Below are 27841 nucleotides of genomic sequence, written 5' to 3'. Positions count from 1 at the left end.
TCCAAGAATGTGCTTCTGCACTGCAAAAGCTCAAAATCTTACTAAGTATTTCTGATCTAGTTTCAGTGTGAATATCTTAGTTTTGTCTTATTTAAGACAAAACTATACTGACTTATAAGTAACATTTCAGCATCAATAGGAACTTGTTTTAAGTCAATAATTCCTTAATATTGATTGGATAGTACTTGTTCCATTTGCAGATAATTTCACTTAAAACATGACATTTTTCCCATCTTATAAGTTAAATAATTGTCCAGTGCAATTATAACTTATTCATCAATATTAAGAAATTATTTATTTAAACCAAGCTCCTAAATCTTGCTGAAAAGCTACATGTAAATTAATTTAAGTGTACCAAGATATTACAGACTAAAAATACTTAAGTTTTTGCAGTGTGCAGGAGTTAAAGTTACGTTTTCAGTCTAAACATGTCAACATAGGGAGGATTTAGCCTTTTATATTATGGAAATATGGAAAGACATCTAGCAAAACTAAACAGACATAAAGAAATTTTAGTTTTTACTTTAAAAATATCCAAAAATCTGGAAAGAAATGATGTTATGCATGGGTTTCTGTTCTGAAAAAAGTTTCAAATCTTGGACTAAACAAAATATAGAAACATTTTCCCTGAGAAACAAATGAGATTGTTTTTCTCAACAGATAAAAATATCAAAAGTAATCAATACCCTGCTAGTTTCCCTTCTAGTAATCCTGTCAAAAATCAATTGTTTGCCATTTCTGCTCAGAAATTCCCTTTTGATTATTTGTTTCCAAACTGCTAATAGATTAATTGACTGGTGGTGTCGGTCCGGGCAAACATCCATCTTCCTCTGTCCAGTATTTTTCCCCGCTCAGCAGTTTGCCATGTGTTTCTCTCAGCAGGATGGTGAATTATTGAGGGTATTCTTGTCTGAGCACATCCTCCTGCTCTATCGCCAGCTTCCCATTTTTCACTTCTCTTCCTCCCACTTCCTGTCTTTCACAGGCAGCGTTTTGAAAGCTTCATTATTGAGTAATTAGGGAGCTTTTTGCCTGCAGGGGCAGTTAATGTTTGAAGCGTTAGTCCAGCTTCTATTCAAACAGATCACAAAACCATGAAAGTTATGTTAGATAAATGTTTAAATACTCAATTCTGTCATGTTATTTAATTTTCTTTAATTTAAACAGAAACTAAAGGATTCAATATGGCAAATAGATGTTTATTAACGGACTGCTAAGGTGGAAGGACATCAGCAATGATCTCACAGTATCAACTGTTGCTATCTGGGAAGGCTTTTTGATGCAGTTTAACAGTTTAAAATCTATTTATTTAGATTTTTCAGACTTAAGCAGTGAACTATACAAATATAACAATACAACAAAATAAGAAACAAAAAAAAGACATGGACATTAAAGAAAATGGGCAAATATACGGTTATTCAAAGCACTGGTACGTTTCTTTTACCAATGTCTTAATCCATACATCCATTTTCTAACACCCTTGTTCCTACTGGGGTCGGGAGGTGCTGGTGCCTCTCCAGCTAACGGGGTCACCTGGACAGGTCGCCAGGGCAACACAGAGACAGACAGGACAGACAACCATGCACACACACTCGCACCTAAGGAGAATTTAACCTGACAGTCATGTTTTTGGAGATATATATATTTATATAAATATATTATAAGGCTCTATGGTGGTTAGACAGGAAAGTGGGGAATGAGAGAGTGGGAAGACGTGGCAAAGGTCATCAGGCCAGGACTTGAACCTGCGACGGCCTCATCAAGGACTAAGGCCACCAGATGTGATTCTGCTTTACCACTGCGCCACCGCAACACCCCAGGCCTTCAAGAAATACTGAGTTGACTTGGATTCAGCCCAAGTGAAACTTGACTTGGTCCTTAGCAACAGCTAGCAACTCGACTTGGACTTGGACTTAAATGACTTGAGACTTGACTTGGCCTTCAACAACTTCTGATTTGACTTGAACTTATTCCTCAGTGACTTGTGACTTGTCTTTACTTTATTTTATTTATGTATAAATGAGATTTGTGAAGGAGTCGTGACCTACAGCTCATTTGTTTGCCGCAGTGTGGAGAAGCGAAGGCGGGAGCTGGAGTGCCGCTACATCGAGGATCTGGCTGAGCTGGTGTCGTCCAACATGGGCGACATTGCCAGTCTGAGCGCCAAGCCGGACAAGTGCCACATCCTGAGGAGCACCGTGGACCAAATCCAGCAGATCAAACGGCGGGAGCAGGGTGAGGAGAGCCACGGCTTTAGAACCTTATGTAACCGTGACCAGCAAGAGGCTTCTGCATCGATCTGAAACATTTTCCTCCTGACAGAGAAAGCAGCTCTTCTGTCTCCAGACGACGACGTGCAGAAGAGCGACGTCTCCTCTAGCAGTCAGGGTCTGGTGGAGAAAGAGGCGCTGGGGCCCATGCTGCTGGAGGTAAGCTGAAGATGAGTTCACCTGGGCCCAGTTCAGTCCGGTTCGTTTAGGAATGTGCGATCGGACCCTAATGCGAAAAGCAAACTTTGGTCACCCTACAAACTTAGTTACCAGTCCTAAGAAAGTGAACTCTGGCACAGTTCGAATGCAAATGTGAACGCCAAGCGGATGATAGATCCCTCCAAAAGCAGGAAGTGAAATACTGAGCAGGGCATTCTGGGTAAATACAACCAAAGCAAAGGTGCAAGGCTAGCCCAGCTGGAGAAATGGCTTGTATTCTTTTACCAAAGATAAAAAATTTGCTAAAATCTGATGCCACTCCATTTTGTTTACATTTTGTGAAGAAGGAAGTTACGCTCAGTGTCGTCTTCAGAGGTTTTCATGTAATTTCCTTCAGTGATTTTTGATGTAGCGCCCCCACAGGCGAGGAGGGGAACACATTTCTCAAAAACTTGCTAAAATATGTTGCTACTCCATTTTTGTTTACATTTTGTGAAGAAGACCGTCACACTCAGTGTGTAATTCAGAGGTTTATTGTACATTTCCTTCAGTAATTTGTGGCTTAGCGCCCCCACAGGCAAGGAGGGGAACAGCTTTTTAAATTAGTTTGGTTCATTTGACACGGTGCAGTATGAAAGCAAACTGCAGCAGCTGAAAATGTAACAAATGTTGAAACTTTGATCCCCAATCGAACCGACTCTACCGAACTATCAGGTGTGAAAACAGCACAAGTACTCAGATTCTCCTCTGCTGCCTTCATCACACTCTGTCTAAATTTTCATGCAGGCCCTGGACGGATTCTTCTTTGTGGTCAACCGCGAGGGCCGCATCGTCTTCGTTTCTGAGAACGTGATCGGTTACCTTGGCTACACCCAGGAAGAGCTGATAAACTCGAGCGTCTACACCATCCTCCACGTGGGAGACCACAATGAATTTGTCCGCAATCTGCTGCCTAAAAGCCTCGGTGAGTGATCTAAGTTTGGATTCATATGGAGAAGAAAGAAAAAACAGGCAGAACAGCTGAGAAAAAAGTGAAATGAAGTTAATTTTGTGCCTCCGTTCAGAGCTGCAAAGTAAATTTGGGGCGTAAACTGTGCAGAGGAAGAGCAAACGTGGGCGAGTGTAATGAGAAACAATACCTTCATTCAGCGTGATGAAGTTATTTCACTGTTTGGTTTTGCAGAACAACCTTGAGGAGAGATTATAATGAAAATGGAGATAACTGGGTGCAGCAAACAGCAAGGTCGGACAGCTGCGTGTTTTCATTCCAACAGCTGCAGCCGTTAGAGCAGAACAGCCTTTTTCCTCTAGGAAAGGTGGAGTTTCTCAAACATTTACATGATCAGTTATTTTCAGGTAAAGCCGAAGAGTTTTTGTAGCCCTAAAATATTCAGAACTTTAAACCGAAAGGTTGGATCAGTTTATCTGTGTTGATTGATCTGTAGATATTGTTTTCTAGATGGATGCAAAATACAGAAAATGATGGATGATAATTGGATGGATGGATGGATGGATGGATGGATTAATAACTGGGTAGATGGATGGATGAGTAATTGGATGGATAGATGGATGGATGAGTAACTGGATGGATGGATAATTTGAGGGATAATTGTATAAATGAATATTAGATGACTGGATGAATAAATAGATGTTTGGCTGTTCTCATGTTTAAAGTGTCTCTTCTTCTTCTCTCCGTTTCTCCGCCCGGCCAGTGAACGGAGCGCCATGGCCGCAGGAAGCCGGCCGCAGGAACAGCCACACTTTTAACTGTCGCATGCTGAAGCGGCCGCCGGACGAGGCGGACGCCGAGAACCTGGAGGCGCGGCAGCAGTATGAGATCATGCAGTGCTTCACCGTGTCGCAGCCGCTGCCCGTCCAGGAGGACGGAGACGGTTCGTCCTCCGTTCGTCCTTCGTCTGCAGTAAAACTTTCACAAATTAAACAAAACAAGATTCTCTCTGACTGCGAATTTCTGAACTCCCATAATGCTGACTATCTCAGGAATGAATCCAATTTAAAAAAATAATTGGTTTGGAACAACTTTATTTTCCCATGGTTGAAAGTTTTAAGTTTTTCTTGAAGTTTGATGTTTTTCTGGCCCTGCCGGTTGGAGCATCAGTAGACCGTCTCCACTGGTGCAGTGGCCTTGATAAATTCTGTTATGCAGTTTCTGCATTGCAGATTTTTGGCTGCTCAGCTCTCTGGGTCTTTTTGTCATTTTGGTCTGATCCGGCCTTGGAGGCTGTCAGGCTCCTTTCCTGTCTAAATGCAGGAATTTGTCCCCTTTACTTCTGCTCCTTTGAAAGAAAGTTACTTTTGACACGTAATTAATTTCTTTGAGGGTTTTTTTGCGTTTCAGACTTGCAAAGCTGCCTGATCTGCATCGCCTGTCGGATTCCACGCACCGAGTCTTTTATTACAAAGCAGGACCCGGCAGGTAAAATCTCCCACAACGTATGAAGGATCCCAACAACGCTCAATTTATTCCACCTGGATTTTTCTAAATGTTGCCCTGCCAATAAATTAGAATTTATCAATAATTCTTACTTAAAAGTCAGACAAATCTTCTCTCAATTTAGGTGAATTCTGCAATAATCTCTCCTTCTGCTCAAAGTTCTATGATGACCTTTGACCTGTTGTGTTTTAGTGGTTTTGTTGTGCTTCATGTAAATAGCAAAGGAACAACGTATTAGGGCCGTTGTAGGTTTAAAGAAAAAAGTAAATTTCCACCAAAAACAAGAACATTTATGAGTTTGAAAAGTAAACAAAAATGGCAGAAGAAACATGGAGATTTGTGAGATTGAAAACTCAAATGTTTTCAAACTCATAAATTCTTTCAATATTTTTTTGTTTCTGAGGATTTTTTGTAGAAAATTTTGACTTTTCAAACTGACATGTTTCCAAGTTTTTGAAAAACAAAATTCTAACATTTTTCTGGCAAATTTTCAACTTTTCAAACTCAGAAAATTTAAAGTTTTAAGAAAAAGAAAAAGTCTGAAATTAAAAGAAAAATATGAGATTTTTCTAGTAATTTATTAACTTTTCAAACTCTGAAATTGAATACAGAAATGTATTCATTTTGTGTGTTTTTTTTTCTTTTCTTTTTTTTTATCTGCAGTAGCCCTAACACAATGTCGTACAAAGGTTCTCTTAGGACTGTGCAATAAAACAATAATATCTATCATCACTCTTACAAAGGATGCCATCTCCACTAAATTTAATATCTAAATTTAAAGCCTTAAAATGTCTCAAATTCATATTAAAGACCAGATTTGCCTTTAATATGTTAATCACAGCTCTTAAATTTGTCTTGGCAAGACTGTTTAATCGCCCATACTCTGTTTTATTTTATTGTTGGACTTTTCTGCCAGGGAAAGTTTGAGTTGCACCAATAACTCACTGCTAACGTACCTTTGTTAGCAAGCTGGCTTTTTTGTGCCTGTCATGGCTAAGTAAAAATTTATGGCCAGTTAGCTGGGTGAAGTTCGTACATTTCTGTGAAGATATAGGTCTAAATTTTAATTAATATTGGTCTTAAAAAGTCTTAATTTTGACATGTGATCAATATCAATAAGAACATAAGTCTGAAAGGACATTCAATGCCCTATTGGCGAAGAAAGTCTGTATTAGACTTCGCAATCCTCATAATTTTTCACTAAATTAGTATACTTACTTCCACGTAATTGGAAAACCACACAGAGCTCCAGATTCTTCCTTGAATTTTGCACAAGGACCTCAGCTTGTAGGCTGCTGCAGCTCAAACTGATCTTTTGTGTGTCGCTGTGATCCAGGGAAGATCATCTCCATAGAAACCAGCGCTCTGCGAGCGACAGGCCGGCCTGGCTGGGAGGACCTGGTCAGGAAGTGCATCTACGCGTTTTTTCAGCCGCAGGGAAAGGAGCCCTCGCATGCCAAGAAGCTGCTGCATGAAGGTGAGCAGCAGCAAAACCCACTGATGCGTCTAAATGCGTCTCATGCAGCTTCATTAGCAGTAAACAGCAAAGCTAAAACCATCACGTTGCAGATGCTTCATCAATTAGAGACTGATTGTTTCAGACACAAAATGAAGAGTTAAAAGGAATTATCAACTTAATAAAGTATGTGTTTCACCGAAAATAAAAATTTAGAGAGAGTTGAGTGAAAGGAAAAAGTGTGGCACCAAAAAGATAACACAAGTGAAACTCATATTGTGTAGATTCTTTACACATGGAAATATAACAAAATTAATTATTTTAAAAAATTGGGGTTGTAATTTTAATTATTTTTATTATAAAATATGAAGATTTAGAGGAAGTTGAGTGGAAGGAAAAAATACAAATGGATACCACAAGTAACTCATTTTGTGTAGATTTTTACACATGGAAATGGAATAAAATAAAAATAGCAACAATTTATTTTTTGTAATTTTTATTTTATTTGTTTTGCTTTTCGAAAGTAAACATTTTGAGAAAGTTGAGTGGAAGGAAAAAGTACAAATGAATACCACAAGAGAAACTCATATTGTACAGATTCTTAACAGATGGAAATATAGAGAATAAAGAACTAGAAAATGTTGAGTGAAAGGAAAAAGTGTGGTAGCAGAAGGATACCACAAGTGAAACTCATATATTGCATAGATTCTTTGAACATAGAAGAAAGAAAAATTATTTTTGTATTTTTGATGAGTTTTGCTTATAAAAAGTAAAAATGTAGAGAAAGTTGAGTAGGAGGAAAAAGCATGTGAACAAAAAGATATCCAGACAGATTTGGGGGATAAACATGTTGGTAAACTTGGGGCGTGCTGTGGTGGCGCAGCGGGTTAGCACGCCCCATGTTTGGAGGCCTTAGTCCTCGTCGCGGATGTCGCGAGTTCGACTCCTGGTCCCGATTACCTTTGCCGCATGTCTTCCCCCCTCTCCTCTCCCTCCTTCCTGTCTGCCTACTGTCGAAAAAATACGAGCCACTAGCGCCGCAAAAACTCTTCGGAGAAAAAAACAAAAACATGTTGGTAAACTTAGAGATGATCGTGTAGTTTAACGTTTTTCTGTGTCTGTCAGTGATGGCCCACGGCACCGCCGTCAGCCCTCTGTACCGATTCACGTTAAGTGACGGGACGCCGCTCAGCGCTCAGACTCGCTGCAAGTTCTGCTGCCCACCAAAACCCGACGTACAGCCCTTCATCATGGGCATCCACACTATTGACAGGTATCCTACTGACACGAATCATCAAAAGTTTTCCTGCTGAAAAATACAAATCCTGTGGATTTTCTTAATGTTTTATACCATTTTCCAAACAAAAGACAGTTAAAGGCGAAAGATATTTGGATTTTTAAAAATTTGAAAAGGTTCAGATTAATCAAGGTTGCTTGATATAGGGTTAGGGGTTAGGTGCAATCGGTGCAATTGATTGCAATCAATTGCACCGATTGACCACCGATTGCAATCAATCGGTGGTCAAGCAATCAACCACGCAATCAACCATGAGCAATCAATCACGATTGCTTGATTAATCTGATGATTAATCAAGTAATTGGGTAAGAAAATCACACATTCTACAGCTTGTGCAAAAAGGCTATTTTCTGCGAGGCTATTTAAGTTAAGAAAACATCAAAATCTGCGTCAATAAAACCTATTTTCTTGTAGATCCGTATCAAATCTGTTCTTTTATGAGTTTGGTGTAGAGTTTATTCTCGCCATCATCATCTCTCTCTCTCTCACTCTCTCAGGGAACACAACACTGCTAGCTCTCAGGAAAACACTAACCCCAGCCTTCCTCCAACCCCCAGCAGTATTGCTCACACCCCGTCCCGGTCCCCTTCGCTCCCCCCCGGCAGTAACTCAAACCAAGGCTCTGTCCTTCACGCCAACAACAGCGGACACAACCCCTCCACACCAACAGGCTACCTGACGCCCAACCGGACGAACTGCCCCCAGGAGGTCAGCAGTCCCTCGGCTCTCAGCAGCCCTCACACAGCCACCTCTACCTCGTTTATGTCGCCCAGGATGCCGCGAGCCAGTCCTGGGTTGGGGGGAAGCCCTCGGGTCCCGGGGAACCCCTTCTCCCCCTCCACGCCGGGGCTCCAGTCCCCATCGGGGGCACTGAGCAGCGGTGGGTCGGCAGGCTCTTTCCCCCTGTCGTCTCCTGGACTTCAGAGACAAGCCAGTATGCCCACCGGCTCCTCCACTCGCCCGCTGTCGGCAAAGCCCCAAAAGGGAGCGGGAGACGGGGGAGAGGACTCGAATAAGGCCCCCCTTCCATCTGCCTCACCACTGGGGAACCCCAGACTCAACCAGCTCCTGGACAGCAGTGTCACAGGAGCTGAATCCAACAACAACAACTCATCACCTCATCCTCCTCACCCCTCCCTGGGTCCTCAGTGCCCCGCTTCCCACAGCAGTCTGACGGAGCGGCACAAGATCCTGCACCGGCTGCTCCAGGACAGTAGTCCCAACGACGCCGCCTCCACCGCCGCCGCAGAGGACGGAGGGAATAAAAATGAAGTTGAGATCAAGAAGGAGCCGCCAGTCAGTCCGGCGCTGAGCACAGCGTCCCACAAGTCCAACTCCAGAGAACCGCAGGACCACCAGTTACTGCGATTTCTCCTGGATACAGACGAAAAGGTGATTTTCATTCATTTCTTAATCTCTTTCACCAACAGTATCTCAAAAAATGCTGATTCTAACAAGAGCTGGAACGATTAATCAAATGAATCATGATTAATCATTTATTGAAATGATCGTCAACTAATTTAGTAATCGATTAATCGTCAACTTTAGTATACAGACTCAAAAAAGTCCATATGCTGAAAGAACAATCCACTCAGAGCAGTAACTAAAACAGCTATACAAAAAATATAAAAAAATATAAACCTTTTGCATTTGACATAAAAAATAAATTTTCTGTAAATATGGTGAACCAAAAACTCCTCAAGTGGCATAGGTCTAACCTCACCTGGTACAAATTATACAATTTATTCTCCTGATCAGTACCTTTTGCCATCCAGTTATTAATCAACTAATCCAAAAATAATCAACAAATTGTGTATTTATAATATTGTATGAAAAGGCTTACATAAAAAATATACAGAATATTTCTATTTTTATCCGATTAATCAACAGAATAATCACTTAACTGACAAATTAATTGTAGAGTAATCAATTAATCATCGGAGTAATCAGTTAGTTGTCAGAATGATTAACAGATTAATCGTTATTTATCAAATTGTGAGTGATTAATCATCAAAATAATTGATTAATCGTCACAATAATGGAGTAACTGCCAAATTAATCGTCTTAATAATTGTTAGATTATTTAATTACTAACATAATTGTTGGTTTCAGCCCTAATTCTAACCAAATGTGTCTGTGAAGGACTTGGGCGACCTTCCCCCTCCGTCAGCCCTGAGCCTCCAGACGGTCCGAGTGAAGGTGGAGAAGAGAGCCAGTGGCGACGGCCTCACCTGCTCGGGTTCGTCCATCCCAGCCGGCGGGACGCCCAAACTACCAGGAGTCCCTGTCGGCTCGGCTGGCGCCAGCCCCAAATCCAGTCTTCTGGGAGAGAACCGCAGAGACTCCACGGTACGCTTCAGCCTAAAATCAACACTCGACACATTTATCGCTCTTCTTTCACGTTTCATCTCCTCCCATTTCATCCTGTCAGATTCCACTTATCTTTATTTTATGCCTCTCTTATTATTTTCTGATAGTCATTTATCATCTGAAAAGAGGACTTTGGACCACTGAGGAGTCTCCCACTAATACTTGAGTGCACTTTTTTCTTCCACTCAACTTTCTATAAATATGCTTATTTTCCATTGGGTTTTCATTAAGGTTGCACCAATAATTCGTCCCCGATTTTCTTAATTTTGGGAGATCAGTGATCAGCCGATACTTGCATGTGAAGCCAATCTTAGCTACTTTGGCAAAAGTCTAAAAATGAACCACAGTTGTCTTCTGCGCTGCAGTGCGAGAGGTTTAACTGACGTGTCCTGTCTGCATGTTTCCAGTTAACAGTAGCTGTTACCAACTCAGCTACTTTCTTGCTATATTTACCAACATTCCAGACAAAAGAATTGGTATCTGCAAAAATTGGAATCACGTTTTCATCATTTATATGTATAAGATACAGGATTCACTCTCTGGAACTGTTTATATTTCCTGTAGATCAGTACGAAGGGGCAGTTTATTCATAAAACGATATCAGCAGCCATTAAATCAAACTAAATTACACAACTACCTGTTCGTGTCTGGATCCAGTTAACGACGGCATGATGAGTCATTTCTCCGTGTGAAGAGTTTGCAGAAAGGCTGCGACTGATAGGAACATTTCCTTCTGGGACGTTTCCATAAAAACAAAGACCATTGTTTGTTTTCATGGACTTTGGAAGCCAATCCTTTAACTCGCATGGTAACACTGTATATGAAGTCGTGTGCATAAAACTGACAGTGGCAACTTTGCATTATTTGGTAAATAATGACTCTTTTTTTTTGCAAAGTTTCATAGAAACTTGCATTAAAAGTATTTTAAAAGTTTAAACTTTGTAATATTCTGTAAAAACTTCAGAAAATAAACTTTTTTGATGCAAAATTTCTTTAAAAATTCCATTAAAAGTATCAACTTTGCAATATTCTGTAATTAATTAGATTTTAAAGCAAATTTAAAGTTGCATTTAAAAGATATTAAAAGTGTAAACTTTGTATTTGTTAAGTAATGACACTTTTAATGCAAAGTTGCATTAAAACGCTCAACTTTGCAATATTCTGGAAACGGTTACATTCTAATCCAGAGTTGAATTAAAAGTTGCATAAAAAGTTCAGTATTTATTGGATTAAAACTCATGACAACAGTTGGAAACATTCACAACGACTCCTTCATGTTTATGTCGGGCTCACCCCTTTAAATAAAGTGTTACCATTTTCCCACCTGTCCAAATGTTTAGATTTGCCGTGTTTCCTCCTGTCTGTAGTTACCTATTGGACCTGCTGATCCGGACGCTCTCAGCCAGCTTCTGCCCGGCCTCAGAGGTCCGCTCGGAGCCAAACAGGGCAGCGAGGAGTCTGTGAATCCCGGCGGAGGCGCACAGCTCCACTCTCCCTCCACGCAGCTCCCAGCTCTTCTCCAGTCCCCAGTGCCTCACCTCCAGTCGCCCCTGTCCCAGCCTCAGTCTGTCCCCCAGCTGCAATCCCCGTCGCCACAGCTGCACTCCCCGTCCCACCAGGTCAAGCTGCAGTCCCCCACTCACCTGCAGTCCCCCACTCACCTGCAGCCCGGTGAGGTTTGCACTCCCCGCAATGTAAATGTGAAGAGAGAGCCGCCAGGGACTCCGAACAGAGGTACAGCCCTCACTTTGTGTCAAAGGTCAACAAAATATGAAGTCAAGCAGTTTTTTTTTTTGTTTTCATAAAATGAATATTTACTCATTTTAGATCCAAAACTTTAAAATGATTTTGCATTTAAAAGAAAATGTATCTAGCCTTACACACAGAAACAAATTTTGCTGGACGATTTATTGTCCCAGAATTTATTGCGATAAATGATAAAATTGTTACTTTGAAACCATTTTCAAATAATATAATGGCAATGGCATCATAATGGAAGAACACATTTTTAAAGATCAATAAACTTTAAATTCTTATGAATGTTTAACCCCGGAACTGGAAGACATTTCAAATATCCAGAATAAATAAACTAAACAACAGAAGCAACAAATAAAATTAATTATGAAGTCTCGAAACAAAATAGTTAACCAAAGTACCAAACAGAAAACTTTTATCATCCAGTTTTTGTTAGAAAGATAGAAAACAAAGAAATCATGCAAATGGAAATTATTGAGTTTGTTTTAATTTATCATGTGATTAATTGATTTATTGAGACAGGCCTAGGCTTGATTGAACAAATTTATTCTGTTGTAAGAAAGTTTTGATTCACTTTTTTCAAAAAACTTAGTACATTTAGCCAAGTTTAATAAATTAAATAAAATTTGATGTAACCACAGCAAAAGTCTGTACATAGACGTGGTGCTTCTTATTAAATAGGGTGAGTTATAAGTCCTTTGTCTTGTCCTTAACATTTTTGACTGCAAGAAGAATTATGTTGGTCATGATTTTCCCTGGTTTCCTCCAGTCTCCAGGACTTTTAAAAATATTTTTAGTGTGTTTTCACACCTGATACATTTTGTTCAAATGGGGAACAAAATTGCAGCATTTATTACATTTTTAGCTGATGTGGTTTGTTTTCACTCTGCACTAAGTCAAACAATCCAAACTAATTAAAAACCTGTTCCCCTCCTCGCCTGTGGGGGCGCTGCACTGAAGGAAACAACATAAAAACCTCTGACGACAATGAGTGCAACGTCGTTCTTCGTGAAGTGAAAACAAAAATGGAGTGCCATCAGATCTTTAGATTTTGGTAAAACACCATGAGACGTTTCTCCCGCTAGCGCTAGGCTAGCAGGTTTTTTGGTTGTATTTACCCAGAATGCCCAGTGCTATAGTTTGCTTCCTGCTTGTGGAGCGGTTTCCGGTTCACTTGGCATTCACATCTGCATTCGAACCCCGTCAGTGTTTGCTTTTTTGGTCCACATCAGAGTTCGATTAGCATTCACACCTCCCCAAATGAACCAGACTTTCTCGGCAAACAAACCAGAGCTAGATAAAGCGGACTAAACAGTCCGCTGTGACCTCTTGACCTTTGTGTTCTGGTTTCAGGACTTGTTGATGGCGTCCCGACCTCAGGCTGCAGCCTCCAGACACAGCCATCGTTTGATTTTTGCAACCCTGCCACTCCAAGCCAACAACAGGGAGACCTCTTCCAGACCCCCAAGGATAGCAGTCCTTTTCCAGAGACCGAAGTCATCAACCCTTTTGCTCCGAGTACTGGTACAGAAGAACTAAAGAACCAGTTAAAATGATAAAAACACAATTTAACTAATATCAAATGAAGAGAAACTTTCACTTTCTTTGCCAATTTTCTATAATCTGTTACATACTTGAATCTGTTCCAGCTGTCTGACAGCCAGATCTTACCATCAGATAAAAGTTATGAAATTCTTCTCCAGGGCTGACGAAGATGGATGTGGGAGATTCCCAGTTCCAGCCTCTGGCTCTGACTGACACTTTGTCTTTTGATGGACATGGAACTCCTTTACAATCCTCATTAGCGTCACCACAAGAGTAAGTGCAAGTATTGACACAGTTTGTTGTAGTATTTTAATTAACAGCTTTGTGTCTACAGGAGTTTTACTCCAATATTTCTGCCTGAACATTCGATGTTGATCAACGTTAAATAGCTTCTTAATGTCCATCCACTTTGACACTTGACACTTTTCACCATATTTTTGAAGCGACTCTCTGGTTGAAGTACTTAACTGGTTCAAACTTAAAGAACTTTCTTGTGTTAATAGTTAATTTTTCATCGGTGTTGAAAAGAATTACATGTGGAGTACCCCAAGGTTCTTTCTTGGACCCCTCTTATTTAGTACCTACATGCTCCTACTAAGTCATATTATAAAAAGTAATAAGATTAGGTATCACAGCTGTCCAGATGATACTCGACTTTACATTATGATGTCTCAGAAAGATGTAGAGAAACAGTTTCCACGCTTTTGCCTCAGAGCAGCCCTCCGACGTTTCCCCCACTCAGCTCCTTCAGACTAGCCAGCAGCAATTGGCAAACAACTGCCCATCTGGTGAGCTCATCATTATACTTCTCAGAACGCTTTTAAAAACATTATTAAAAGGTTAATAAAGGAGCCATGTTGTGATGACTTCCTGGAGGCGGAGCTTCAGAAAGAGCAGCAGGTTCTTAAAGAGACAGAGGCCCAATTTCAGTGTGTTAAATTACGACTTCAAATCATATTTAATATGCAGCATTTTTATAACAACTGAAGGCAACATATTCACTTGATTGTGCTATAAAATCAAGCATAATAATACTGCCCCTTCAAAGTCCTGTTATTGGTTCAACCTTGCAGACCGCTCAGGTCTTCTGGTTCTGGTCTGCATCTCCAGAACCAAACATGGAGAAACAGCATTCAGCTTCTATGCACCACAGATCTGCAACAAACTTCCAGAAATCTGTATAACAGCCAAAAGACTGAGTTTCTTTAAATCAAAACTAGAAAACCCATTCATAAAGAGCTGCCTTTTATTAATAATAACTGGAATATCAATAGTTTTATTCCAGTTTGTTACACAAATAAACCAAACTTAATCACTTATTCCTATTAGGACTTATTCTCCTTCTGTGGTGTATTTTCCCTCATTGGGCCAAATAATCGTGGATTTTTCTGAAGTGTCTTTATCATTTCTATGCTGATGATATTGAACTCTAATGGTTTTTAGCTAGTATTAGGCTGCATGATGTAATCTGATTCTGTTTCCGGGAGCAGACAGCGTGTGCCGTGCACGCTGGACGAAGAGCTGGGCCCGCCGACCACGCCTGAAGCCCGAAACGATGAGAAGGCTCTGATCGAGCAGCTCGTGTCCTTCCTGAGCGGGACGGACGAGAGTGAACTGGCCGAACTGGACAAGGCCCTGGGTATCGACAAACTGGTTCAGGTAACCCAGTAAGCACCTTGGATTGGCTGGAAAAGATGCAGAAAATGGAGGAAATAAAAACTTTGGGAAGTGGGTATTTGTTAGGTATCTTTAATCCACAGAGGGTCAGCTTCAGGGTTTGAACCGGTGGTGAAAATCCTTGAAAATGCCTGAATTTCAGTTTTGATTTCTGCATAATGTTCTTGATATTCAAACTGCACAGTTTGGTAACAAAATTCAGTCTGTTTGATTAGAAGCCTAACTTAAACAGTTCATATGCCTCTCAAAAGGACAGATTCATTTTTTTCTGACTGACTGAAGTGAAATCAGACTAAACTTGTTTTAAGTCAGTTAGAATTACCAACATTATTTGCTAAATGGCAGAAAATGTCTTTTAGAGATTTTTTTTAGTCTTCTGGCATTTAATCTGAGCAGGAAGATAATTTACCTAAAGTGTCAGCACACACCTTCAGTTATTACAGCTGGAAACTAGAGATCAGGCCCGAAATCTCTGAACCTTCAGAGCCACATAAAGACTGTTACAAAGTCAGCCTTCTATCACCTGGACAGAACCCAAATTTAAGATTTTTAAGGCTATTTCAGTCAGTATTGTGTTTACAACTTATTTCCTAGAGAAAATATTTAACTATATTCTGTTTTTTCTTAATTCTTTCAAGGTAGCAGTTGAATACATGGTTTAATCATAATAAATGCCGTTTCCCCCCCCGTAGGGTGGCTGCTTTGACCCTTTCCCCCAAAATTTCCCACCCCAGCAATCCACTGCCACCCCGGTTTCCATGGACCCCAAACTGCTCTCCTACACCTCCCAGTTCCCTCCAGCTTCACAGGCTCCATTTCCTCCAGAGCTGGCCGCGGTGGGGCAGCAGGGCGTGACATTCGGAGCCCCCCGCGGGGCCTTCCCCATGGGGCTGAGGCCTGGCATGACCAGACCGCAGGGAATGGGCCCCCAACTCAGGCTGCCGCCCAACCAACTGCGGCTGCAGCTGCAGCAGAGACTGCAGGGCCCGCAGCAGGTGAGACTGTTGCTGCTTATGCTGCGTCTATCGATTCAGTGCTTTTAATGTCTTGAGTCACTTCTGTGCCTAATGCATAGAAACATTATGGATGTAATTTATTTACGGTTGTAGTGCTGTTAACAAAAGGACAAAGTGTTATCCGTAACGAGAGTCAGACAGAAACACTCGTACTTCTTTCGGTGGTATTGATTTGCTGCCCTTTGCGTCCGTCTGAGTCACACTTCATCACGACGAGTCTCCTTTCTTCTCCTCATATTGATTAAGAAGCTCTTAGAGAGAGCTCCACTTCCAGCCTCACTAATATCCATCTCATCCTGTCGGACTCTTTACTTATTTATTTTGAAGAGGACCTATTATGCAAACTTCACATTTTGCCCGTTTTTATACTTCCATTGGGTCTCTGCTCCCTCTAAAAACAGTTTAAAAAAACAAACACACAGAGAGACATTTTTGGTAATAAATGCTTTCCTGGCAGTGAACTTCCTGTAAGATTATTCTAGTTTTTTTTGCTTCTAAACGAAGGCGTCCGAGTAAACGTACTTCCTAAAGTATTTATACCTCTTCTGTCGTTTCACATTTTGTCAATTTACAACCTAAAACTTTATTGTATTTTATGCAGATTTTATGTGATGTTATTGTGGAGTGGAAGAACAAGATGCAAGATGGTTTAAGAATTTTTCTAATGATACAAATCTGATACTTTTTGTTAAAGTTGTAGTTTTAAAGGGTACCAATTGTGTAAAATTCATATTACACGCATTATTGTACTTTCTTTTGGCTCTCTACTTCTTAAAATTGCCCTAACACTTAAAATGAAAACCACCTTGATATTTTTTGGCAACAAGTTAATGTCTTTTTGGTGTCTGGAAAATGAGCCGTTTCAAAAACCTTCCTATTGTTAAGTCACATTCTGTGTGCACTGTGCAGTTGCCTAGCAACCTCAAAAGACTTACGGCCGTCACCTAGCAACCCCAGCAGAGCTCCAGCATGTTTGGTCAGCTGGTTTTACTGCTGTATGAGTTGTACAATGTCTACTAGGAAAAAATCAACCTACCATGCAGAAACCAGATGGTAGGAGGTTGGCTTTGCAGGAGGCTCCACTTCTGCTTTTCAAAGATCTACAGTTGTATAATTGTGCATCTGTTTGCAACCATTTTCATGTGTGAGTGTAAACTTAGATTTTGGGGGGGAGGCCAGCAGCAACTTATTTTGATTTAAAGTAACAGAGCAATAAAACAGCTTAAAATATGCAGAACTGACTAAATTAAAATCTTATCTGACAATTTGTGCACAAAAATGTAAATGTAGAATGTTTTGTTTAGCCCAGAGGCCTATCCTAACCTGTTCAAGGAAGCAAAATAGTTCACCTTTAATAGACAAATTTCTTCTTTCTTTTTATTTCCAGCTCCAGAACCGACTGGCAGCCATGAATTCATTTCCAGGAGGATCCCAGCAAGTGAACATGGGGGTCCGACAGGCGGTCCAGTTACCCCAAATGTCCTCACAGGTCAGTCAGGACATTATCTCTCTAAAAAATAAAAACTGCAGCTAAATGTACTAATGGCGTAGAAACAGCACAGTGTTTATCTGTCATCATTAGTGGCCATGCTGACCAGCCTTAGCATTCACAACACACTTTGCTAGCTGCAGTGTAGAAGAGAGCAAGGGATGGAGGGTGATTGACAGCGCTAAGACCCGCCTCCTGGCTCTGATTAGTTGTTCCTAGTTAGCACTGGGACAATGCAGAAGAGCTCAGTTTTTTTCTTTACGTTTAATTTTATTTGTTGCTTCTGTTATTTTGTTTATTTATTTTGGATATTTAGAATTTCTTACAGTTCCAGTGTTAAATGTTCATTAGAATGTAAAGTTTATTTATTTTTGACAATATGGTCAATTCAAATTCAAATATAATTTATAATATCTGGGTAGCAGAGGCAAAATTCTACAGTAATATGTCCTGTTGGCAAGTTCTGCTAATCCAACTCATATGCTTTTGATGCTGCTCCCTAAATCTCTGTCTTTGCAGAGAGATGTTGGAGTAGGGGATATGTTCAGTTCAAATTAAATATAATTTAAAATATCCGAGAAGTAGAGGTGAAATTTAATAGTAGCATGTCTGTGATGACAGTATCAGCTGTTGGCAAGCACTGCTAATCCACCCTATTTGCTTTTGTTGCCCTTCTTTAAGTGAGATGAGAGATGTTGAAGTAGGGGATATGATGGAAGTTTGAACTTTCTCCTCTTACTGACTTAAAACAACCTCTTATATCTTGCTGGAAAGATGCTTTTAAGTTACTTTGGTCTCATTTCAAGCTTATTCACATATCTTCTCTACAAACTTTACCAAAATAACTTTGTAATATTTTGTGTTTTGTAGTGCAAAAACTTTTGGGACAAATTAGGTTTGTAGAAGCTAAATTTGTTGTGTTGTAAATTGCTTTAGCAGCCGCCGCTGAATGCCCAGATGCTAGCGCAGCGTCAGAGGGAGCTCTACAGCATCCACCACCGGCAGCAGCAGCAGCAGCTCCTCCAGCACAAGGTCAGGCTCATGAGACAGAACATGGTGGCGGGCGCGCTGGCCGGGGGCCCGGGAACCCCCAGGGCACCAAAAGGCCCCCCGACGACGTCTCAGCAGCAGTTCAGCTTCCCGCCGGGGTTTGCCCCGATGGCAGGCAGCACCCCTACCTCACCGAGTCACTTCAGCTCCTCTCCGGGGGCCCCGTTGGACACCAAGATGTCCGCCAGGGGGCCCCTGAGCAACCAGTCGCTGCTGGGTGGCTTACAGGGCCAGTTTGATGCCGCCGGGAACCCGACGATGCAGCAAGGGCTGTTTCAGCAGTTTGGAGGATCTGGTGAGTTCAAGGAAGCTGGGATATTAAGGAGTTCAGGGTTCATCTAATGGGTTACGGTCGGGACCTGAAGACCAAACATGGGAAAAGATAATTTACAGACTATTTCATACATCCGTCAATCGCTTCATTCATCCAAGTTCATCTAACATACATCTGTCTAGTAGCCAGCTAGAAACCCTTTTGTCAAATTTTCATGTCTTTCTTTCTATTCTTTTGTCCAATATTTGTCTTTTTCTTTCTGTCCCTTTGTCAAATATTTCTTTCTTGCTTTTTTATTCTGATATTCATCTCTTTCTTTCTCTCCTTTTGTCCAACATTCATTTCCTTCTATGTATGCTTTATCCATTCCTCTGTTTGATCATTTTTGCATCTCTCCATTCTTATTTCATGTTTCTTCAGCCTCCATATTTACAACCTATATGCTTTTAAATGTCTTAAAAAGTTAAATATTGCATTTACACTTTGAAAATCCTCCAAAAAACTTGTCTGAGATTTGATTCTGAAAATGTTTTAATATTTTGAGATAGAAATATATCTTGAAAGAAAAACAATAAGTTCCAGACACAATAAAGATATATTTTGTAAACAGTCATTTTAGACAGCCACTCTGTCTTAAGCAGTTTAAAACAGCTGGATTCCAGTTTTGTGATGAAACGGTTTCTTTGCTACAGCTGCGGTGCAACAAGATCCCCCATTTCCTCCTGAGATGAGCCCCACAAGCCCATTGTTATCACCTCAGAACTCCACCTCCCAGAGTCCCCTGCTTCAGCAGGCACCAACTCCTGGCTACCAGTCACCAGACATGAAGAGCTGGCAGCAGACAGGCCTGGGCGGGTAAGGACTCTCTCTCATTATCGATGCTTTTCTCATGAATTTATAGCTTGTATTACAGAGTCTGAACTCCTTTCTTCTCCTACAGCCTGTTCAGTCAGTCAGGACAGAGTGCAGGGCAGGCGTTTGGCCAGCAGGGGGTGTACAACAACATGAGCATCACCGTCTCCATGGCTGGAGGCACAGGCGGCGTCAGCTCTTTACCTGCAATGGGACAGGCGGTTGGGATGAGCAACAGTAACCTCAACAACGTCAGCTCAGTGTGCAGCGACCAGCAGGTTGGTGAGACCTACACGCTGATGGGTAGAAAGATGTTGGCGTAGGGGATATGGTGAATTCAGTTTCAAAAATACATAAGTTATTCCAATTAGAAATTAAAAGTTGTAACTCATAACATCCGAGTATTTTCAAAAAGTGGTTGTAGATGGTGTAGCTGTGTTGCGATCAGCGTCACTACGACTCTAACTGAAGAGTTGTAGCTAGCTTACAGTTTGTAAGCAGCTCAAATTCAGGGCAGCGTTGGCGATGGTTAACAAGTCTGGATGACACAATCAGTTGTTGCCAAGCACTGATAATCTACTTCCTTCGATTTTCTTGCTCCTCTTTAAGTCTCTGTCTGGACAGAGAGATGTTGGAGTAGGGGATATGGTCAATTCAAATAAAAAAATATTTAATAATATCCAGGCAGCAGAGCCAAAATGCAATAGTAACATGTCCCTGATAGCATCAGTTGTTGGCTAGCTCTACTTTTGCTGCCCGTCTTTAAATTTCTGTCTGGGCAGAGAGACGTTGGAGTAGGGGATATGGTGATGGTTTGAACTTCCTCGTCAATCCATGAAGCCTCCTTTTCAACTCTTTGCACTTGTGTCTGCAGGTGCAGCAGGTCCAGGTGTTTGCTGACGTCCAGTGCACGGTAAACCTTGTCGGCAGCGACTCCTACCTGAACCAGGGCTCGATGGGGGCTGCGGCTCCCCAGAAGGGCCCCGTTCCCCAGGGCTCGCAGGCCACCCAGGCCCAGCAGAAGAGCCTCCTCCAGCAGCTCCTCACTGAGTGACGCCCGCCCCATCCCGTCAGCTCTCCCGCTCCCTCCCACTGTTCTTTACCGCCGCCGCTGCTTTGGAGGCCGGCGCACCAGACCCATCGCTGTCTCTGTCTCACCTTTTGGACGGACCGGACGGAGTCAGCGGGTGTCGGTGGAGGGGCCTGGTCACTTCACCGGGCCAGAACCTAAAGGAGCAGCGGTGTTATTTAAACCTGCCTGTCTAATCTGTCTGACAACCTGTCTGTCTGCCTCAGCCTATTAAAGGCAGTGTTGTCTTGCTGCTCATTTCTCGGTGACCTACTTCCTGCTTCCTGACCCAAGACAAAACAACTGCGACGTCATTGTAGATTTGCCAGGTTTTCGTCACTGTCGAATCAGGGCCGACCTCCTCTTTCTTTCTTCATTTCTTTTTTGTTTTTTCTGTCTTGATGACGGGAACTCCCGCACATCCACAGCACCTCTGGCTTTTTATCTCCCTTTGTTTGTCTCGTTTCCGTTCGTCTCTTTCTCTCTCAGCGATGTGGGAATGTTAAGGTTTCAGACCTCAGCGGCATTGTGGGATAGAAGCTCAGTATCAGCTGGTTCTGGGACTGGTCCTCTCTATCTGCTGCAGTGCCTGGTGGAAGTGTGAGTTTCTCCCAAGCTCTGCTTCTTCTTTTTTTTTCTATTCTGGTTTTATTTTTTATGTTTTGGGTTGTTTAAAAAAAAAAAATCTGCTCTCTCTCCGTCATCATCATCATCATTACGACCTCCAGAACAAGCTTTGACACCAACCGGGACGGACAGATGAATGGGAGTCAGAGGGGATGCTGCTCAGTTTTGAACTTAGATGTCTTTCTTTATTTTTTATTTCTGTCAGAGTATAAAAACAGACTGTTATGATTATTTAACTCTTGTCCGTCACATTTTAGCCTCACCTCAGCAGATGTGAATCCAGAAGTCCTCTCCTCCTCTCGTTCTCTTTCACGGTTCCTCTCAGCCTATCAGTGTTGTTTGCCACGTGCATCATGCAGGCGGGTAGTATTTGTACATTACAGAAGGACAAAGACTTTGGGGGTGAGCTAACCTATTATCTTGTAACTGCTTTCCTTTTGAGATAAAAAGAAATGTAATTAATTGAATACTCAGAAAAAGAAAAATGTATAATTTGATTCGATCCATTTATTTTATTTTATTTTTTATTAGATTTAAATAAGTTCTAATAATGTCTGCTCATTTTTGAGATTTTTTTGACATATTGTGACACAGCTACATGTTGCAGTGGAGGAGGAAGTTATTCCAGCTTCTAAAAATGTGAAATTTTAAGCAATTTGACTTTGAAAAAAATTAGATATTAGTGGCTCCCTTTTTTTTTTTTTTTCAAACATGAATAGTTTTATTTTCCAGGGAGCTAGTTAGCCATTTTTATTTTGCTTTCTCCTGTTTTTGTACAAAAACAGCACATTTGTTTGTAACCATTGTATAAAAATTATAATAATAGCCCAAGTCGCATCGTTTGCTGCCCCGTGGCGCAGCAAATGACGCGCTTTCCGTTATTGTTCCCATATATAATGAAATTTAAGTAGAGGCTTTAGCGTTAGAACTTCCTAACAAAGATTTGTGATTGGTGATTAATTTAAATATGTCAGGAATTTGAATCGAGCTTTGCTCCTGTTTAAACCGTGTTCATCCAATCGGGAATTCCTCTCCCTCCGCCTCTGATGACGTCACTCCGCTGGCTGCTCACATGTACAGTTTTCTGTTGACTACTGTTGATCGGTCATACACTGTCTCTCAAAGTCATAACAGACATAAGGATTTAAAATAAGGAAGAAAATCCACTTTTTGTTATATGAAAACATCTCTGCTGAGACATTGCCTTTAAATATCTTAAATTGTTGCAGAAGTAGAAAAATAAAAATGCAGTTTTCATTTTATACTCAAATGAATCTGGAAGCATCCAGTGGAAAATTAGTGAATTATTATTTCTCTTCCTTTCTCTCCTGATGGATTGGAGGTAAGAGGCGTCACATTCATGCGATAAAAAATAAACTTTTACTCCAATTCCAAGCTATTTCAGATAATTAGGTGAATTGCGACTTTTAAACCCTGAAATATTATGCAAAACTTACATAATGATCATATTTCAAGTCGACATTCCACTTGCCAACTCCTCCAGTGATGCTGTGTGATGCGTAAATCACTTTGCACTGTTTGTGTATTTCAAAGCAATTAAAATCAACCCGAATAAAACTTTTGACTTGAATTAAAGAAAAAGCTGGCATTTAAGCTAGCTGTGTTTCCATCAACCATTTAATTGCGCAGTTTGACATTTTGAAAATTAAATTGCTTAGTTTAGAAAAAATAAATTGGTTTTAAATGGACGAGGTAGTTGTTTTTTGTTTTTTTTCCGGCCGTATCAAAATTTGTTTATTTCGCTAAACTGCAACAAATACTTTTTGCGTCACACGAGTCACGTGACCAACAACCGGATATTGACACTAATGGACATTAGCGGGATATTTACAAGTTTTGCGTACATTTGTAATGGAAACGCAGCTACTGATTACCAGACAAAATAACTTTTTAGGTAAATTGCATTTGATCCCTACTTAATTTTTTATCCAATTAATGCGTTGTTTTACCTAACAAAAAAGAAGTTAATAACTGGAGAACACGTTAATGGTTTTCCAGATGCCACCCAGAGATTAATTAAAATTTTTTGTGTTTTTAAAAGATTTCAAAATGTCAACCCTCATTTTGCAAATATTTAAATTCAACTTCAGAAACGATGAAGAAACTGATTCTACTGGCAAATTGCAGCTACATTTTTTTTAATTTATGCACCAGATCTGAATGGAAAACAGCAGAGATATTTTCCCCCACACAGCATCGCTCCTCTTTCTCTTTCCTGCATGGAAAAGGCATTCCCAAATGGAAACGGTTTCCTCTACAGTCCGGATAAAAAACGGAGACACTCAGCAGCTTTTCCTGCAACAGAAACATGCCAAAACACACCCAAAAACAAAAAGGTAAAATGTTTCGTTATGCAACAGCCTTTCAGTGCAAAAAAAACCAAACAAAGCAAAAAGCAGTCCCTCCTTTCTCACTACAGTTCGCTGGTTTCGGGTTTTTAACGTTTGTCTCATGATGTTGATGTATTTAACAGAAATGTGAATGCATATTTGTTCAGAATCAACAGAAAAAAAACTAGCTCCGAGTTTGTGGTAAATAACTACTCGCCTCTGTCATGTTTTTATTTTTCTACCTTCTTATTTTGTTTTAAAGATGATGTATGTTTGTACATGAAGTGTGTGTGTGGGCGTGTGTGTGTGTGTGTGTAAGCGATTAATACTGTATATCTGGTGTTCTCTGAGATGGAAACAGACGAAGATGTTCTGTTTGGTTACTCTTTTTGACTCTTTCAGATCCTGCACAGTTACCTGTGGGTGTTTTATTCAGATAAACTATGCCAGAGAATGGTTTGTTTTTATTTTTTAAAGCGACTGCTGAATGTGATTTTACTGAGAGAAAGAGAGAGAGAGAGAGAGAGAGAGAGAAGCGGTGTGGACTGGCTTTTTGTACGGGTTAATTTAAAAGAAAAAAAGGCCATATTTAATTTTCTCTGTTGGCAGAAGGTTTAAGCAGAGCTGGGAGAGTGGAGCCTTGGTTTTCAGGGGAAGCATTGAGTTTCTGACTGATCTGTTTGGGTGTTTTTATCATTTTCTGCATCCGTAGTAAAAACAAAACAAAAAAAGACCAAAGCTTCAACGCGTTTGATGGATTTCATATGCAAACCTCATCGTCACTGGACAACACATAATGTAGCGGCTCTTCTTCGTTTCTGGTTCTCCTGCGCGCTCGTTTTCGTCTTTTCAGAGTGGCCTATCAGCGTTGAAACCCTGTGATGTCCCAAAGTTTGCTCAGTTTAGACTCTGCCAATGCCGTCTTTTTGAGCCCGAAGTGCTATCACCTGTTTACAGGAAAAAAAACAAAAAACATTGCAACCATTAGCTATGCACCTTACCTAAACAAGCATTTCCTCATTTGTAATGTAGAAGTTACACTGGAGTGACACTAAGCCATTCATTTAAAGATGAAAACAAACCCATGCTTGATGACCTATCAGCTTTCAGTCTCATTCTTCAACCGAATACTTTATACCAAACTTGAGGTGCCTCGTGTATATATTTGCTGATTAACAATAACCTTGTTAACCAGGGTTTTTTTTTTTTAATGAGAAAAAAAAACAAATTTTTACTGTATAAATGACTTTTTTTTACACATGTAGATTAATCAGATTATCCCAGGAATTTGCAAATACAATCTAATTCTGCACTTTATATATCCGGATCCGCTCGGGGTGAAAAAGGCCTTTAAGTCAGATTAGCATTCGGAGATAAAGTGGCTCCTGAAAGTCTACAAAACTCAGCTAAAATGCAAAGTTTGACCCTTAGATCATGATAAATCATTTCAAAACTTTTTTCCACATGTTGTGTCATATTTGTTGTATTTGTCTGAAAAACAAAGTATTTTAAAAGTAGTATTGTTTTCACATCCTAAATCAGTATTTAGTGTTCTGTTTGTTAGCATCTTGGGAAGTTTTCTAAGTCTCTCTGAAGTCAAAACATATTTTCATTTATACCGTGGAAATTTTTAATCGCCTTATTCTGAATTATATTCTTGTGCAATGAGGCTTCCAATGGTGGGCTAACCTGCTAATGTGCTAATAGCAGAGCTACATTTTTGTATAGCACCTTGGCTGTCAATATTAGCTTCTGAGAGGGTTCCAAGATTATTTAATCTGTCAATTTTAATCCATATAAATGTCTAAATTGAACTATTAACGTAGGAAGTTATAATTGTTCGCAAGTATTACTGGATTTCAGTTATTTATGAGGTTGTTGGCGGAGCTAATTCTTTGCTAAGCTAACTTGGAAAACATTTAGCGCACTTAGCTTCCCATAAATTAAGAAAGTTTGTGTTTACTTGGCTGTGTTGTAAACTTTCAGTTGAATAAATTTCGGCACCTGTGTTCTAATTATCATGCTCTTATTTTTAATTGGATTAGATTGTTTACGGAGCAGTTTACTTTACTCGATCTTTTTTTTCCACCTCACGTTCTCCTCCCGCGATAGTGACGCTTATTCTATACCCATAATGCATTGCTGTACCAGTTTAAAGTATGCTGACCTAAGCCCTTCCGTGTAGCAACAGAGTTAGCAACACTCAATGACTATAAAACTAAAACGAGAATTTCCCCCCCCCAAATAATCAATACCTGAAGCACAACCATGTAGACATGTGTGCAACAACAATTTTTCGATATGTTTGTTTTTTTATTTTTAACTGGTTGAATTTAGAACGTTAGCATTAGCCAAATGCCATATTGGAATAGCGCTTCAGCGTTAGCTCAACTGACATTTTGGATTAGCAGTTTTTACCACTGTAAACTTTCCGTCTTATTTTGTGCATTTATCTCCCGCTATCGTTTCTTTCTGGTTAATCAGATTTATTGAAAAATTGATGTTAACTGCCTACAGAAGAAAAGTGAATGCTGAAAGTGAAATATTAAAGTTTCAAAAGTTGTGCAACAAAGTTGTTTTACACAAACACACCTGTTTTTGTTTGTTCCTCAATTGAATTAAGCAGAAAATTTGTTGAAATAATTATAAAAAGCTCCATTTTCGGTGGGTTTCGTAGACTTTTGAGAGCCGTTTTATGGTAAAAATTTAAGTTCAGGTGAACTGGAGCCATTGTGGGGAAACAAAAACAAGCTAAAAACTGTACACAGCAGCTGCTTTCTCTGTGGGTTTATGGTAATAACTATGCTGTTCTTCTTCAGGTGACATCCTCTCCCTCCTTTCTGCGCTGTTGAACTCTTAAAATCCTCCTTTCTGGCTTGAACTCTGAACATTCCTGCTCCTGGCCATTTTCTGCAGCAGCGTTTGCTTTCCTCTCTTTCTCTCTCTCTGTCAGTGGGAAGTGTGAGACCTTACCTCTTACCTGTCCAAACGATTGTGCACTGATGTAAACGACAACGCACCACTCGTGTCGCTTGTCTTCTCTGTTTTTGCTTGTGTTTTATTGGGAGTCCCTGCGGCGGTTTTTTATTTTTTAAAGTTGTTGAACAACCAGGACTTCCTTCCAGCTCATTCCTAATGCAGGTTTTCGAAGCTATTCTCACCACGCGTCAGTTGTCGAGTATTATAAATGCTGCCTTAAGCAAAGGTTTAGTTTTTTCTCACCACTTTTGTTTCTCTGGGTGGATATTTTAAGAGTAGAGACCAAGGTTCCACTTCCTCCCTTGTAAAAATTAATATAAATAGATATATAAATATATAGACAAATATATAATATACATTTTACTCATTTCTTTGTCCAGTTTTGTATATAAAACTCATGTAAAGTTTGTTTTTAAAGAGGCATCAGAGCAGCTACTACAAGACAATATGAGTGACAGTGTTCACCTGGGAGAATTTTATGCATGTTATGTTTTCTTTTTCTCTCTCGGACTCTTTTAAAAAACCCTCAGACCCTCCCGCTCTCTCTCGTTCAGGTGTGTAACGTGAAAATAAAAGAAATCTACCTTTTTCTTTGGGAATGTTGTAGACAATCAGTCTCAGGCCGGGTCCAGTCCCAGCGGGGAGTGAGAGCCCTGGAGGCTATAAGACAAACTAAACTCTTTTATTTTTTATTTGTTTTTTGTCTACTGGAAGTCCAAACTCGGAGGTTTGTTCATTCATATGTTCGTGGCTGCTCTCAAGTTTACACAGAAACACACACACACCGACACACACTTCTCGACTACACTCAAAACACAAACACCTCGTGCATTTGGTCCCTCTGCTTTTTGTTTCCAAGGTGAGGATGCCAACCTTGTGGAAATGATGCTTTGACTAACAAATCTATAACATCTATGAATGTGGGAATGCAACACATTGCAATAAAAGCACCATCTGAAATGCAACGCGTTGGTCTCCTTGTGTTCCTTAAATATCAGATATTATGATCTTTACGCCGCCGCTGCGAAAAAGCTCAGCATGCGTCATTGGTGACGACGTTCTTTAACAGTCTGGAGTTTGATTTTTCCAGGTTTGGATTTGTAAAATATTTGATATTTGTGTCCAAACTTTTTGCTGTGAGGGCCAAAGT

General features: G+C 40.4%; 1 protein-coding gene across 4 annotated transcripts in view; it reads left to right on the top strand.

The window, feature by feature from the left end:
- The window catches only part of ncoa1 (nuclear receptor coactivator 1), a 41055-nt gene extending 18983 nt beyond the window's left edge, over nt 1-22072 (top strand). For 2 of the 4 annotated variants that reach the window (XM_005811846.2, XM_023347295.1), the window contains exons 4-22: nt 2069-2235; nt 2323-2429; nt 3216-3393; nt 4142-4321; nt 4789-4866; nt 6221-6361; nt 7466-7613; nt 8135-9029; nt 9780-9986; nt 11375-11741; nt 13116-13286; nt 13466-13580; nt 14798-14966; nt 15677-15979; nt 17388-17489; nt 18426-18834; nt 19506-19668; nt 19754-19943; nt 20540-22072. In XM_005811846.2, the coding sequence (XP_005811903.1) occupies nt 2069-2235; nt 2323-2429; nt 3216-3393; nt 4142-4321; nt 4789-4866; nt 6221-6361; nt 7466-7613; nt 8135-9029; nt 9780-9986; nt 11375-11741; nt 13116-13286; nt 13466-13580; nt 14798-14966; nt 15677-15979; nt 17388-17489; nt 18426-18834; nt 19506-19668; nt 19754-19943; nt 20540-20719 (4270 nt within the window). In that variant the 3' untranslated portion in view covers nt 20720-22072. The remainder of the gene's footprint in view (nt 1-2068; nt 2236-2322; nt 2430-3215; nt 3394-4141; nt 4322-4788; nt 4867-6220; nt 6362-7465; nt 7614-8134; nt 9030-9779; nt 9987-11374; nt 11742-13115; nt 13287-13465; nt 13581-14797; nt 14967-15676; nt 15980-17387; nt 17490-18425; nt 18835-19505; nt 19669-19753; nt 19944-20539) is intronic. The other 2 variants (XM_023347298.1, XM_023347297.1) reach the window with 2 other exon arrangements.
- Nucleotides 22073-27841: the final 5769 nt, after the last annotated feature.

The sequence above is a fragment of the Xiphophorus maculatus genome, chromosome 15 (assembly GCF_002775205.1).
Source record: "Xiphophorus maculatus strain JP 163 A chromosome 15, X_maculatus-5.0-male, whole genome shotgun sequence".
Classification (NCBI taxonomy): Eukaryota; Metazoa; Chordata; class Actinopteri; order Cyprinodontiformes; family Poeciliidae; genus Xiphophorus; species Xiphophorus maculatus.
The sequence above is the reverse complement of the archived record's forward strand: the minus strand, read 5'-3'. Positions and strand labels throughout refer to the sequence as shown.